Below are 15,738 nucleotides of genomic sequence, written 5' to 3'. Positions count from 1 at the left end.
CTTCTTCAAAAATTACATCCCTACTAAGTTCAATATTTTTCTGTCCAAGTATGAAAATCCTATATGCTTTAGATGTTACACTATACCATAAAAAAAATTCCTTTCCTCTCGGAGGGTTCTAACTTAGTCCTCTTTTCTTTTGGAACATGGATATATAAAGGGCACCCAAAAATCCCAAGATGACTTATATTGGGTTTAACCTTAGTAAAGACTTCTTTAGGAGTTTTATCTCTAAGGTAGGAGTGAGGGCTTTTGTTTTGAATATAGACAGCAGTACAAGAGGCTTCTGCCCAAAGACAATCTTCTAAATTTTTTATCAAATATCATAGCTCTAGCAGCTTCTATAATTGTTCTATTCTTCCTTTCTACTACCCCATTTTGTTGTGAGTTATAAGGAACGGTATACTCCCTCTTAATTCTTGTTTCTTTACAAAACCTTTTAAACAAATCTGAGGTGTATTCCCCTCCACTATCAGTTCTAAGAGTTTTAATTTTATGTCCTCATAAGTTTTCAGTTAAGGTTTTAAATTCTTTAAATCTCTTTATGATATCTTCTGATTCTTTGCATTTTAGGAAGTAAATCCAAGTTTTCCTAGAGAAATCATCTATGAACATAATATAGTATCATAATCCTCCAAGAGAAGGAACAGACATAGGTCCACATAAATCTAAATAGATTAATTCCAAAACATTGTTAATTTTTCTAATGCTATCATGAAATGGACTTCTGGTGTTCTTACCCAGAGCGCATCCTTTGCATATGCTTTAGTGATCTTTATTCAATTTAGGTAAACCAATAACCATCTTCTTCATGGTTGATAAAGTTTTGAAATTTAGATGTCCTAATCTTCTGTGCGATATTTCATTTATGTCCACAACTTCATGAATTAAGGCTTGAATAGGTCGAGTAGGTTCTAAATTTAATTCATACAAATATTCCTTTCTTTGACCAATCAATTTTGCTCTCTTAATTGAGGAGTTCTTAGTCCAGGTTATGACTTTACAGTCCATGAATGTAACATTATGTCCATCATCTTCAAGTGTTGTAACCGAGATTAGATTCCTTTTTATTCCTAGTACATAGAGTACTCCTTTGACAAGTAGAGTACTACTTGACTTTAGTTTCAAGGTGCAACTTCCAATTCCTTTGACGGAATGTGTTGAATTATCACTAATGGTGACTTTGCCATTAACCTTTTCTGACATAGAGTCTAGTGCTTCTTTGTATCCTGTAATATGTCGAGATGATCTACTATCAATTACCCATGCTTTACTTGAGACTTCATTTGATAGTGTCAAATACAATACGCAATTCTTAGGATCATAGTTATCTCCATCCCTAGTGATGTCTGTACAATTCACTTGGTTAGAATTCTTAGGGCAATTAGATCTATAGTGTCCAAACTTTTCACATCTGAAATATTTTATTTTGGATAGATTTTTCTTAGGTTTATCATTCTTTTGATTACCCCTTTTCTTCTTGAAATGCTTCTTTTTTCCTTTATAGCAACTTGTATTAAGAACATGGAGTTCTTCATCTTTCATTTTCAGTTTTCCTTCTTTCTTAATTTTTTTGGATTCTTCCTGAAGACAGTCTCCCTTAAGTCTATTGAAGTTGAGAAGATTATCTCTGGCACTTACTCCTTGTGCAAATGTTTCCCATGAATCTAGTAATCCATCTATAGCCATCAGTGTTAGTTTTGTATCATTAATGATGGTTCCTATACTTAAAAGTTCATCTCTTAGGCTGGCAACCCTTAGGAAGTAAGAATTTATCAATTCTCCCTTCTTTATTTTTATGTGATTTAGTTGCCTTTTAGTGTGAGAACTCTAGTTGCATTGTTAACCTCATATGCATTTAGTAATGCATTCATCATATTAAACGTTCTTTGATGTTTTGTTAGCATGGGTACTATAACATTTTTCACTCCATCTAACATGATTTGAATAGCTTTCCTATTTCCTTTACTCCAAATAGATTTATAAGGTTCAACAGTAGGTTGTCTAGATTCTGAATCAACAAATTGTTTTACATCATTTTTTTCAAGAATTGTCATAATTCTGGATTTCTAGGCATCAAAGTGTTATTTCCCATCAAACCTGACCTCGGGTCCGATTGTGTATGCCATTGAAGATAGGAGAATGATGCTAGATATATATCAAGTCTGATTATTTAATTTGCAGAGCCTAGGTTCAACTACCAGAGCTCTGATACCATGTAAAGTTTCTGCAAATTCTGTAGGTTCAGATCTGAGATAATACCTTTAGGATTTGTTGTTGTTTTGATCTTCTTCTTCTTCTAAATGTAGAAGGTAATTTTCAGAATATTTAATGCTATTCTCAAACTTGTTTGTCTCTACAATAACTCGTATAGGAGAGTATTGTTTTAAGGAGCAGACTTCAATGTATTGTGTGTTCTTAAACTCCAATAACACCCACATATTTTACCATGACCAAAGGGCATGTCCCTCAAAGGGACAGGACCCTCTCTAGGTCGGCCCATACCACACTTATAGAAATCGGCATCCATGTAGGAGATAACACAAATATTAACTAACATTACTATTAGTTATAGTTAGTGCATATCATGTTTATTTCCCAAGGATCGTCACCCATCCTATTTGCAAAGCATATACTATATAATGCTTTCGAATGGTATGCAAGGGGAGAAGATTAAGGTGCGGTCTGCACTCTCAGACCAGTATGATATCACTGTTATAAATTTAACAGAGAAAAAGATGTAATAATATTCGTCTAACTAAAATTAAATTTTATGAATAGAAGTCATGACAATCAATTATTTATCTTACAATTGTGATATATAATGTAAAAATTTTAATTCTGAAAATAATTTTGATATCAAATGAGAATATAGAATTAGTGTTACTATGGTAGTATTATTTAGCGTATCCATAATATGTGGTACACTATAGTTAATTCCTGCTTTTAAGTTGCAAATACTATGTATCTATAATTTTTGTATGCCTTTTCTACAAGCATACCCAGAATACCCAACTAGAAACAAAAATATTTCCATACCAACATACTGTACCTGCATAGCTGTACCCATTACCAACTCCAATTCAGCAACTTAGATAAGAAAATCACAATGGAAAATAGGGTGACCCTTAAATTGCTCTTGGGTTAGGCTCAATAAAAGCCCATGGCAGTCGAAAAAGATTCCTTCATACGTTTTACACTTGGCAAATAAATTGACTGCTGGAGATAATCTTTTTCTGCAAGCTCACCCTGAACCATTAATTATCCTTCACTTAGCCTTCAACAAAGCAGAAGCTGAAACAAATCCAAGTTCTAATCTCTTCAAATAAGCAACTTAGAGACTAGAACTTAAAGTTGTGAGGTATAAGCTTTCAAATGTAGAACTATACAAAGATGTTTATGAATTCCTCACAAGATCCCACCATAATAGAAAACACCATTGACATGCAGCAAGTGAATCAAATAATATATGCAAAACCTGAAACAGTGAAGATATGCCACGGAATCTTAAAATTCTAACATGAACTCAATACTAAATGTATACAAAGTTACAAACCAATGTCATGGAAGAAACTGCAATGCGCATACCAGAAAACTCAAAAAATTGAGTGGCAAATGACCCCAGGCAACATCTGGATGCTGATAGAAATTAGAATGATATAATACTCTTTTCATAAAAGTTATTGGAAGTACTCTTTGAACAGAAAAGCCCATATGGGCATTTGATATGAACTCTGGACACAAAAAAGAACAAAAACAGATACAAGAAAGATTTCGTGTCTGTAAGTTACCAGCAAGCCTTTCTTCTGTCCCATTGGAACGAGAATGCTGTTTTAAGACCCCTTCCATGTCATCACTTAAAAGGGCCCGAACTCTCCTGCAAAGTTTAGCAAACAATTATGAAGAAAAGGGGAAATGAAAAAATTAACAAACTTAATCAATCCACTAATCATCTGCCATAAAATAGAAAAATACACATACTTGGCAGAAACAACAACATGAACAAAAATAGCTTCCTCACTAGCTGAAAAAATAAGCTCACAAGTCAAAAGTGGCTTCCTGCAAAGACCAAACAAGATTTAGTTCCAGTTCAGGCATTTATATTTTAGGTTGCTCTAACTAATCCTACGACTATGAGTGATCATTTTTTGTCCTGTGGAATAAATTAATAGTAATAAAAACTTTTTACAGCAAAGAAAGAAAAGTTATTACTACCAAAAAGTTGGCTAATTTGATTGAAAAGAGCAGAAGACTAAAGATGATACTATTTACAGTAACAAAATTCATGGGTTCTTGTTTTTGTGTTTTGTTTTTACTCTTGTTCTTGCCTTCGGATTGTAGCCCTTGAAATTATACTCGTTCCAAACTTATTTAGATCTCAAATAGAGTTGTCTAGCTCAAGTTATTAAAGATTTAACCATGTTACTGGTGGGGTTTTCCAGCCTGATTGCATGTCCTTATTAAAAATCTCTTAAAAGAGGGTTTTTTATTGATAATTGCATGAAAGAAAAAAGTTTTTTGCATGTAAAGTGGGTTTAGAACCCCATTTAAAATTTCACATCATTCTAAGAAGTTTTAAGTATAGTTTTAAATGATTTATTAATGCTATGGTAGGTTTTTCCAGTCCTTCATTAAAACTATAACTACACCTAAATACAACAAGATGAGATACTCTATAGTTTAAGTCTCAAGCCATAAAGGTGGGGGTTTTAAATGCATATACATATTTTGAGTTTTAAACATATGCAAAGTGTGAAGCAAAGAATCCTTCATGAAAATTGGTTGTCCACAATAAGGTAAGAAACTTAGAGAATTGTAATTTCTGATTTAATAAAATTATTTTTGATTTTAGCATTTACTGATTTTATTATTTAAGAATTAAGAATTAAGAATTTTAAAATTTAAGAAGTTTTTAACTTGTGACTTGCATGCATTCGCTTCTTCCTTGATCCTATTGTGCAAGACATTAGATATACTGATACTACCTCTCATAGCCTGGGAGAAAATTATGAGACCTTTGATAGCATGCTTGGGCAGATCAAGTATGTTATTCATAGCGGGGAGTATGAGTACACAAGCTTAGGTGCACAAGTTAGATATTTACCTATCACTGTAATGGGCATGAAAGCTATTTTAATGTCTTTGCATAGATTTCAATCCACATAACATGAACAAGAAGGAATTTATGCAAATTGAAGATTGAACTGCTTCTATAATAATATTAGTTCTCAAAATGATAAAATCAAATACATAGCAATGGATTCCAAAGGCCAAACCCCAAGGGAATGACGTCTAAAATGTCACAAGAGAGGATGAACGTCCTCTAATGCCAAGAACAACTGTACATCCAAGTTCCTATCAAATGCATTTCACCATCATCGGATGCTAAACAATGAAGCTCCCACCTCTATTTATACTTTCCCTACACCCTTCTAAAAGGAAATCAAATATTAATTAATTGCAGGTACTAGAAGCTTCCCCCTTCCAATAATTAATGCACTCTCTAGAAACTTCTCCCTTGCAATACAATAATTAATTGTGCTTCTAGAAAATTAAATTATCAGAGGCTTCCCCCTTTCCAATAATTAATACACAGTCTAGAAGCTTCTCCCTTGTAATACAATAATTAATTAAATTAATTAAATATAAAGTCACCTTTTAATTTTTAATTTATTTAATGACTTTAGAGGAAATTAATTTAATTTCCTCTTATGCTCCACTTAGCCTTTGGAGAACGTGAAAGCTAAGAACTCCACTTAGTTGCTAAAAGATGGGGACATTACAATCACTTAGACCCATGCCGAAGAGGGATGTTGTTCAGTTTGCAATCTTACAACTTGAGGTGGTTGCCTATGATTGGTGGCATCACAGATTAATTACCCAGGATCATGGTATCATTCACTCCTATGTAAACTTCACTAAAAGACTCATCACCAAGTTTGATAGGAAGGGTGTATAGCTCTACTTCAGGAAACTAGAACTAATTAGACAGACTAGATGTGTAGAGGCTTACAATAACGAATTTCAAAGGGTGGGAAATATGGTTCTTGAGATGTCGTAGAAACGTATTGTTGTGCTTTTTATTGAGGAACTTCATGATAGATTTAAGGGTTTGGTTTGTGCATTCCGACCTGCGACCCTTAATGAGGCTATTGAAACCACCCTCTACCTAGACACATCAATACCCCCACCTTCTCATCATCAAGATAAGAAGGCCACTAGGAGTATGGAGACATCACAAGGGCCTTCTATACAAGGCAAGAGCACACGACCTCCACCTCCCAAATTAGATCAATATTGTATGAATGAGTTGAGGAGGAAGTTGTATTTCAGTTGTAAGGAACCATGGTAGCAAGGAAAAAAGTGCCTCGGGAAAGGCATGGCACACCTGATCAAGGTGCATTCAGATGTAGATGAGGAGGTTCCGGATACAAATGTTGAGTATAGCGGTGTTGAGGGTGAGGGTGAGACACAACAGATAGAGGTTAATGATGTTGATGCAAAAAGTGCAACACATAGCACTATCGCCACTATGTACGTAGTTTAATGATTCAGCCCTTCCACCTCCATGGTGTGATCAAGGGACAAAAAGTGACTTGTTTAGTGGACAGCGGAGCTACTCATAATTTTGTAGATGGGAGATTGGTTGCCTGACAAGAGTTGCTGCAGATAGATGCCAAAGATTGTGGCATTGGCAAATGGATTCACTTTATGTTGCACCAGAAGGGCTCCACAGCTAAGCATACAGATGGGCGACAATATATTGACGTATGAATTTTGTCTGGTAGGACTTGGTGATACTAAGACAGTCTTGAGCATATAGTGGTTGCAGCCATTGGGCAGATTTGTGCAAGATTTTATGAGGATGCAGATTGAGTTCATGGTTGATGGCAAAAGATGGTTCTTAGAGCACTTAGGCATGTATCTAGAGACGGGGCAATGATGAGTATGATTGCTGGCCTCAACAATGGGGTTGATTGTTCTCTTGATAGTGGTGATAATTTGCTTATTGTAGGTGTTGACGATATTCATGGCTTGTCCTTGGTTACATTACATGTTTACCTGGACAAGTTAGCGATAGCATTGCCAGTGGGTGACTTCACGTTCCTTGACACTCGTGAGGTTAGCGGTTACCCTATCCAGCATTATCCAGTGCTCTCTGAAATGGTACTAGGGTACCCAGACATTTTAGTGGTATGAGGTCATTAAATGGTTAGTCTGTTGGGTGGAGATAGGTTATGGGGTACTCCTCTTGGTTTGGCACTATTTGGACCACTCGGTTAATATTATGTTTATTGATGGACCGTGCCATGATAGTCAAGTTGGATGGGTCTTGATGGATATTGTGTGGCAAAAGGGGTTTCATTCTAAGAGAACGGGGATAACTTCTATATGCGGATGGATATTCTACGGGGATGATGTTGTCTTCTCCTATTGCGTAGCACTCAACAAAAGTTTTCTTTGATGTGGGATCCAAGCAATGGTTTCATGGGGGCACATAAAAATTAAGAGTATTGATGAGTTGTTTCCAGAATTGGCGATACATGGTATTTATTTCAGAATGGAGCAGTGAATGAAGTGAGTGTGTAGCATATAGTATGTTTGGGATTGTGGGGATACAGTGGTGCATTGCTTGTGGACAAACAATCTCCAAGAAGGGAGGACAGTAGTGTCCCCTTTCTAAGCAACAGTTGCAAATTGGCAAGATGGAGTATTACCGAGTTCTCGTAGGCCAATAGGATGGTTAGAGAACTCAACAGCTGGTTCACGAAGCATAGTCTAGGGCTCCAATATGAGCTCCGAACTATTTTTTATTAATTAATAAGGAAATAAATATATATTTCCTAAGTGGAGATCTTAGTAATTTAATATAAGTTAATAGTATTTTCATTTTTTAAATAAATTATAGCTAGTGAATAATTTAAATTCACTATACAAATAAACTATAATAAGGATGCCATGGGCCCCATTTTTCAAAGCACGCAGTTTCCACATGTGCTAAGTAAGTGAGTGGCCAAGTTGATATTACTTAAATAAAAAGAGCATTTGGGATCTGATGTATATTAAAATAAATAAGGACTTTATTAATTTATAATTAAAAATAATCCCAAAATTTAAATAAATGGAGAAGGGATGGTGATCACATGTTTTAAAAGGAGGAATCATATATGAGTTTTTGGGACTTTGCAGACAATTAAAAATGTCATAGGTACATTACATTTGCCCTAAGTTTGGGGAATAATTTGCACTCATCTCCAGTGCCTCTCCAATGTGAGTTGCATGCTCTTAGGTGGCAATGTGTGGGGTTCATTCTCACATCTTTTGAGGATCGAAAATTCAATCTTCGTGCAGTGTGAATACCCAAAAACCTATAGGCATCCATCTACAATGGAGCTCTGAGTGAGGGTGGCAATCCTTAATCTCAGCAGGTGGGACGCAGCCCCCAAACCACTACAAATGTGTGTTTACTGTCACGATCTTTTTCTATTTCTCAATATATAATTATCAAAAGGCACAGATTGGAATCAGTTGACATAACTGCAACAGTGGGGATCTTTCCTGCTAATTTGTACTCATTTTAGCTAAGTTACCAGTTCGGGTTTGGTTCCAAGTTCGAAGTTTGAGAGCCAATTCACCAGTTCGTCAAAATTTTGGAAAGGGGTTTGGGTTCGTTTGGGTTTGTTAGTACAAAACATATAAAAATAATAAAAAATATATGTATATGTTCATATTTATGAAATATGAGTTAGAATTAGAATGTAGCATAGTAATATTAACACATTTAAATAACAAAAACACCATAAACTTGTAATCGTAGTGATCTTACCATCATATAGTCATACTACTCATACCATAAATTTTAAGCATCATTTAAAACAGAATTAAAAGTCTCGTCTTAATAAGGGAGGGTTTTGTTGGGTGGATATTTTGCAACCGACAATTTTGGGTAAAGATCCAATCATAAAATAGGATGACCAGCCACAGCGTGTGAGATAGAGTCTCTCCTACTTGAAAAGGAAGGCTCCCCCTTCTCATTGTTCCTTGGATCAACTCAAGGTAAGGAAGAAGTCGAGAGATTTTGTAAAAGGTGTGTTACCAATATTTTTTCTTCTTATCTTTCAAGAAAGAATCCACTTACTCTTGGAGCGAGTAATGGGCAGGGTGAATCTCTAACTACACTTCTATCAAGAGATGAAAACAGTGATACTAATAAACCCTCACTAACTCAAAGGTTAGTTCAAAATGTACCAGTTTGGCTCTAAGTCTGGTAACACTTCTATATGGAAAAGCTTTACAATTTGGGCACAAAGACTCCTAAAAGTAAGAATAACTTAACTATTTTGCGAATTAAGAAGAAAATATAAGCTACAGAGAAAGCTTCTAGCTATACACTTCCACAATTGCTCCTGGTCAAAGCTCTAGCTCCAATTGCTTCTTAACTCTTTTTTATTCAATTCACGAGATACAATTACCAATAACACAAGATAACTTGGATGAGTTATAGACAAAGCTTACAATTCACACAAATAACAATCTCACTTAATCAAAGTCAAGTCTCAAATGCTCCTTTGTATTCACTTTCTCTCTGAATAGTGCTTACATAAAAAAAGTTCTACTCACACAATTTCTCCAGAGCTCTCTTGCATAAAGATAATGATGATTTTACAATAAGGGGGAACTTCTTTATAGGCTCAATAATTGAAAAAAAGGCAGAGGAAAAAGTGAGAGCAACTCAACCAACTTTGACCTAGTCTGACTACAGGAGAAAATAAAGGGTTGCATGCAACTCGCATTACATCCTTTTACATACATGTAACTTGCATTACATCCTTTTACATACATGTAACTCGCATTACATGTAATTATGCTTTTTCATGTAATGTATCCTCTACAACTACTAACATGAAATTTTTTAAAAAAACAACAATCTTAAAGATTGTTTCTTAGTGCCTTGAATTTGACAATGATGTCACACACTGTGGGAAGATCAGCAATTTCCATAGTCTTCCATATGGCTTCTACTCTCACTGCATTTTCATATGTTGATCACACAACTTTGGAATTTGCTGCTATAGTATCTAATAAGTTTTTTGTCAAGAATTTATACAAGACAAACTTATTCATCGTGTGTAAACCAAAATCTTCAAAATCTACATCAGCGTTGATCCTGATTGTATATTCTGAATTTACTCTCTCCACTGCAATAAGATTACCAAATTCATCAATAAAATGGCATCCCATCTGTTCCAAATCACAAGCAACAGTTGTTTCAATTGCTTGACAATCTCCAAAAGCCACCTGCAACATTGTGATCAGCTTCCTCAATGTCTCCTCTTTGTAACCAATGAGCCCTTGAAATCTAAAGAACATTTCACGTGACGGAAGAATGTCACATGAGACCAAGGCATCCAGATCGAATTTCACTATTTCATCCCAATCATCAAGGATTTCCTTCAAGTTATTTGCTTCTTGAATCAAAGAAGAAATTAAGTTTCGCTCCATTTCATTCATCTCGTTGACACGCCTAAGAACTGCAAATGTTTCCGTAATGGCTCGAACTCCTTCAGAAATGATTCCCTGTATCCAAAACTTGGCAGCTTCAATTAGCTTTCTCTCCTTAGAAGTTTGAGACATAACAACAACACTCTAAGAAGATTGTTTCTAGATGACCTCATTCAGACGAGAGACCTCTTGTTTAAATTGATTTTTCTTTTCCCAAAGCTCATGATTGCTCTTTGATACATTAGCCAATGCCTATTGAGCATCTTGCAAACAACTTAAACGTGACTGCTTTCCAATTTCAACCTTTGTAAACTTGTAATCAGAACGAGTAAGTTCCTCAATAGGTTTGTCTACCAAGGGCTCAACAACTTCAACAAATTTAGTTTTATCAAAATCAACCAAAATTCTGAAAACAACCTTTTCTTTCAAAGATTTGGATTTGGTCTTCTTAACAGGAAGATTGTCCAAAAAAACAACCGCTTTCCTCCTCTTCGTTGTTATTTTTCTCAACCATGCAGGCAGGCTGAAATTTTCATCCGCAAAAGCAAGTACAGTGGAAACCATTGGCATTGATCCAGATTGTATTTCCGTAGTGATTGAGCAAGATTCAGTCTGTACAACTAAAAGCATAGGAACATGTTGAGAAGACTTCGTCGTGAAAACCTCAAATCCTGTCAAAGATGTATCAAGTTGGTAAACTTGACCACTGGTAAGAGTTAGAAAATCTTCAGACACATTTGCTAAATGATCATATTGTTCATGTGCAAGGATCCTCCAAGATAAGTATAACACGCCTTATTGGTCTCCTTGTGCAACACATGTCCTTGGCATTCTTTTGGAACACATAAGAATATTGGATTAGGTGAGACCAGTTATACAGGATGTAAGAAAGATAACAAAATATATCTACAATCACTCTTGGGTTCTCCGCTTGATGAGAGAATTCACCCATGGGAAGGAGTTAATTAGACCTATTGCCACAAGGTTTCCAACAATTTCTTAATAATGCAAGGTGATATTAGTTCTTTGAATCCTTTGAAGCAATTGTTTGTGAGTCCACAATGGCTAGACTCAAGCTATTCCAAAAAGCCTGATGGACAAAATGTTACATCATCTTTGACAGCCACTTTTTTGAAGGTGATATGGAAATTATGAAGGTAAATCGAAGGCTTCAAAAGTTCAATATTTAATTTTCTAATACTCAATAATCAAGTCTTTAATTATTAATTTCTAACTCTAGTCACTGTTTTCTAATAATTTTTCCCTACTTTTCAATTGTAGGTGACGAAGTCTGTGATTAAAGTTCTCTACTTGATAGATGGGGTGAAAACCCCAATAGAGTATCTTTATAAGGCCAAAGGGAGTGTCAAAAATTGCTACAAGGGGGACAGCCTAGAATTTGACCCCATATGGGAAATTACTAATAGGACGTGGAACAATCAGCTGCACCAACACATCCATGCGGTGAGGTACTTCCTCAATCCTTGTTTTCACTTTTCTCCATCCTCAGGGGATCCCAATGGAGAGGTCATGGAGGGCTTCTTTGATTGCATGCAGAAGATTGCACCTGATGTTGAGGTGAGAGACCTCATTGTGGCCGAGATGGAAGTGTATCACAATGCAACAAGAAAGCTATTCTCCTTAGACTTGGTTAGAAGAGGAAGCTACACCCAAACTACAAGTACAATATTTGGATTTTTGGTGTCTTTCGCATGCATGATAAGTAGATAAAAACTAAGTTACTAAAATGTAATACCCCTTTTTGGGTTTTTGGTGTCTTTCGCATGCATGATAAGTAGATAAAAACTAAGTTACTAAAATGTAATACCCCTTATTGGGACATTAAGACTTCTAAATAAATTCATCAAATACTTAATTTGGTTTATGAGAGCTTAAAGTAAATTTATTAAATGGTCAATTTAATATTAAAGGGGCATTAATAAGAGACGAAATGACAAGATAACAAGGAGACAGGGTAGAGGAAATTGAAGAGTCGCAATTTGATGCATTAAGAGAAGGATGGGGGGCTCATTTTGGGCATGCTTGGATTATTGTTTGTATGGAGAATTTGGGCTTCTCTTGGAGAAGCATTGGGAGAGTTTACATCTTCCATTTCAGACCTGAGGACGCAAACCTTCAGGCCATTTTCTAGTAAATTGGACAAAACTCCGGTTCATCACAGTGGATTCAAGACAGAGTTCATGCTAAGTTTACAAGTTCCTTTTTTATGTTTCCAATCTGTTTGTTATTGCTGGTTGTAACATTGGACTTCATGCATGATATTGTATCGTTGGTTTATAATAAAATAGCAAATCTTAAGTGTTAAAACTGAATCTTTTATTAAGCATACTGTTTCATTTGTTAGTTAATATTGTTGGGTTTCATTGCATATTTTATATGTTATATTCTGTAAAATAATTTGTGGAAGAATTGGAGATAATATTACAATTGTATGACATAAAACATGTTTTCACCTTGCTTTCTAACTCTTTACTATTTATCTTGCAATTGCTTGGTGGAAAAATTGGGGTGGAAATGCTCCAAATCTGCAAAAACTTTCCCTTTGCATCTTCTCACACCATGGCTCTTTATGACATTCTGGGGCAGCCTTCCATTCATCCCATTTCGCTTCCCTTCTGTCACTTGTTCACCTCTTCTCACATTTATGAGGCCATCATATCTATGAGATGCAGTAGAGCGGCATATTATGAGGGGTTCTAGGCTGAACTTTTCAAGTTTGGTGCTTCCATTCTAGGCCCCTATCTCTCCATACTATTTAATAAGGTGATTTGCACTAGGTTTCCGGTTTCTTGGTCCAGGCATCTGATTTAACCAATCCATAAGACCAGTCCTGCTTCTAATCTTAGAAATTATAGGACTATTATGATCAGGCATACATTTGCCAAATTATATGCTACAGCACTCAATGCTAAGTTATCTAGAGAGCTTGACAGGAAGGGTTGTAGAGCTAGAGGTCAAGTTGGTTTCCAAGCTGATTATCAGACTATGGATCATATTTTCATTTTACGTGCCATTATTGAGGAGGCTAGACACAGATCGGAGAAAGTTTACTGTTGCTTTGCTAATTTTTGCAAGGCTTTTGATTGTGTTCCTAGGATGGCTTTATTTCAAAGGCTTCAAGAGATTGGGATTTCAGAAATGTTACAACTATCATGAGACTCTACAACATAGTTGTGGGTAGATTTAGGACTCCTAATGGTTTCTCAATCCTGATTCATAGCACCATTGGGGTTAAGCAAGGCTGTCCTCTCTCTCCCACTTTGTTCGGGTTGTATATCGATGACCTTGAGGACTTCCTTTTGAAGTTTTTGCTCCCTAGTAACGGTTGCCACTTACACTAGGTGTTGATCTCCATTCTGCTTTTTGCAGACGATGTGATTCTTCTTGCTTCTTCTCCAGAGAGTTTGCAAAGGCTTCTGGATAGTTTGGCTTCCTTTTGTGTTCAAAGATAGCTAGCAGTTAATCTAGGTAAGACTCGGGTTATGATCTTTAATTGCCTTAAGACTTCTCATCTTCACTTCTTTTTTCAGGGTCAAGAGATTGAGATCACTTCTTATATGTATCTAGGAGTCAAGTTTTTTGGGCCTCGTTTTGGTATGACTGGCTATACAATCTAGAGTTACCAAGCATATGGTTTCTCTTGGTATGCTTGAGAAACAGTGCTTCACACACCATTTTCAGGATACCTCGTCCAAGTTATCCCTCTTGGACTCCCATTTTCGACCTACTGTTCTTTATGGCTCAGTAGTTTGGAGGCCTTCTCTCCTTAGTTTTGATTAGGCCTCGATCAAGTGGGTTTAGACATTGCTTCTTTGAGAGAGAGAGGGGAACGTTGGGGAATAGAAAGGAGAGCAGAATCCCATATGGCAAAGGCAAGCGAATCAAACATGTTTGAGGCAGTTAGCAACTCATCAAAACTAGCAAGTGACAAAAGTCGCCTAAGGTGATAAGTAAAGAGCTCACCATCACTCTCAAGGTAGTGAAAGCGAGTAGGAAGGGAGACGGTACTAGTCGGGCTGAGCAAGGGCGGGGAAGGATGGGGTGAAATGCAAATAGAAATGCTAAGAAGAGCATCATGATCGTAGCTCTAATTCGAACTGCATTTCTAAGTTAGATCCGACTACTATGGGCCTACAGCGCACTTCAGAGGATGTTCTTGGGCCATTCTCTGTTTATGGTCGCCACCTCCTTCAGCTTTGTGAGTCTTCTGGGTTGTTGATCCTGAATGGTTTATCCTTCCTTCCTGGATCGAACCTCTTTACCTGCTGGCCACACTGTGGTGGTGCGAGTGTTGTCGACTATGTCATTTCCTCTCCTTCTTTCATTTCTTCCATTCGCAGTTTCACCATTTCGTGTCTTCCATTGGACGATCATGCTCTTCTTAGCATTTCTATTTGCGTTTCACCCCATCCTTCCCCACCCTTGCTCAGCCCGACTAGTACCGTCTCCCTTCCTACCCACTTTCATTACCCTGAGAGTGATGGTGAGCTCTTTACTTATCACCTTATGCGAATTTTGTCATCCACTAGTTTTGATGAGTCGCTGACTACCTCAGACATGTTTGATTCACTTGCCTCTACCATATGGGATTCTGCTCTCCTTTCTATTCTCCACCGTTCCCCTCTCTCTCTCAGAGCTAACGGTTGAAATACCTGTCCTATGAATAAATGGTTTGATACTGAGTGCAAAGCTTTCCATTGCTCTGTTCGTGTCGCCTTTGAGGCTCAGTCTCCTGCCTTTACCCATATGCGCATTTCTTATCTACGTTTTTCTTCGTCATAAGAAGCGTTCCTTTTCCTCTTTTCAATGCAGAACCCTTTGCTCCATGCTTATCCAGAATCCCCAAATTTTTTGGCGTACCCTTTTCCCTCGTTGCTCCCCCCCATCCTCCACTCTCAACTATCGTTCTCTGACCTCCCATATCACGACGCTTTATGACATTTCCGAGCAGCCTCCTCTCTACTCCACTCCACCTCCCCACTACCATTTGTTCACCTATTCTAGCATTATGGAGGCCATCAGATCTTTGAGATGCAGCAGAGCAACTGATGAAAAGGGTTTCTAGGCAGAACTTTTCAAACTTGGTGCTTTAGTTCTTGGATCTTACCTTCCTACACTCTTTAATAGAGTGGTTTGCACTGGGTTTCCGGATTCCTGGTTTAGACATGTTGTTTACCCTATTCACAAGTTTGGGCCTGCTTCTGATCCGAGAAA

General features: G+C 36.7%; 1 protein-coding gene across 3 annotated transcripts in view; it reads right to left on the bottom strand.

Moving 5' to 3' along the window:
* GCT (RNA polymerase II transcription mediator) overlaps positions 1-15,738 on the bottom strand; it is a 178,404-nt gene that overhangs the window by 81,000 nt on the left and 81,666 nt on the right. For all 3 annotated transcript variants that reach the window (XM_089825525.1, XM_089825527.1, XM_089825526.1), the window contains exons 8-9: positions 3,982-4,059; positions 3,792-3,877 (exon numbers count right to left, since the gene is read on the bottom strand). In XM_089825525.1, coding sequence (XP_089681651.1) covers positions 3,792-3,877; positions 3,982-4,059 — 164 coding nt within the window. The remainder of the gene's footprint in view (positions 1-3,791; positions 3,878-3,981; positions 4,060-15,738) is intronic.

Source organism: Cupressus sempervirens, chromosome 4, assembly GCF_028749045.1.
Source record: "Cupressus sempervirens isolate cs-2001-9-10 chromosome 4, ASM2874904v1, whole genome shotgun sequence".
Classification (NCBI taxonomy): Eukaryota; Viridiplantae; Streptophyta; class Pinopsida; order Cupressales; family Cupressaceae; genus Cupressus; species Cupressus sempervirens.
Note: the sequence above shows the minus strand (reverse complement) of the source record. Positions and strands in the feature narration are given on the sequence as shown.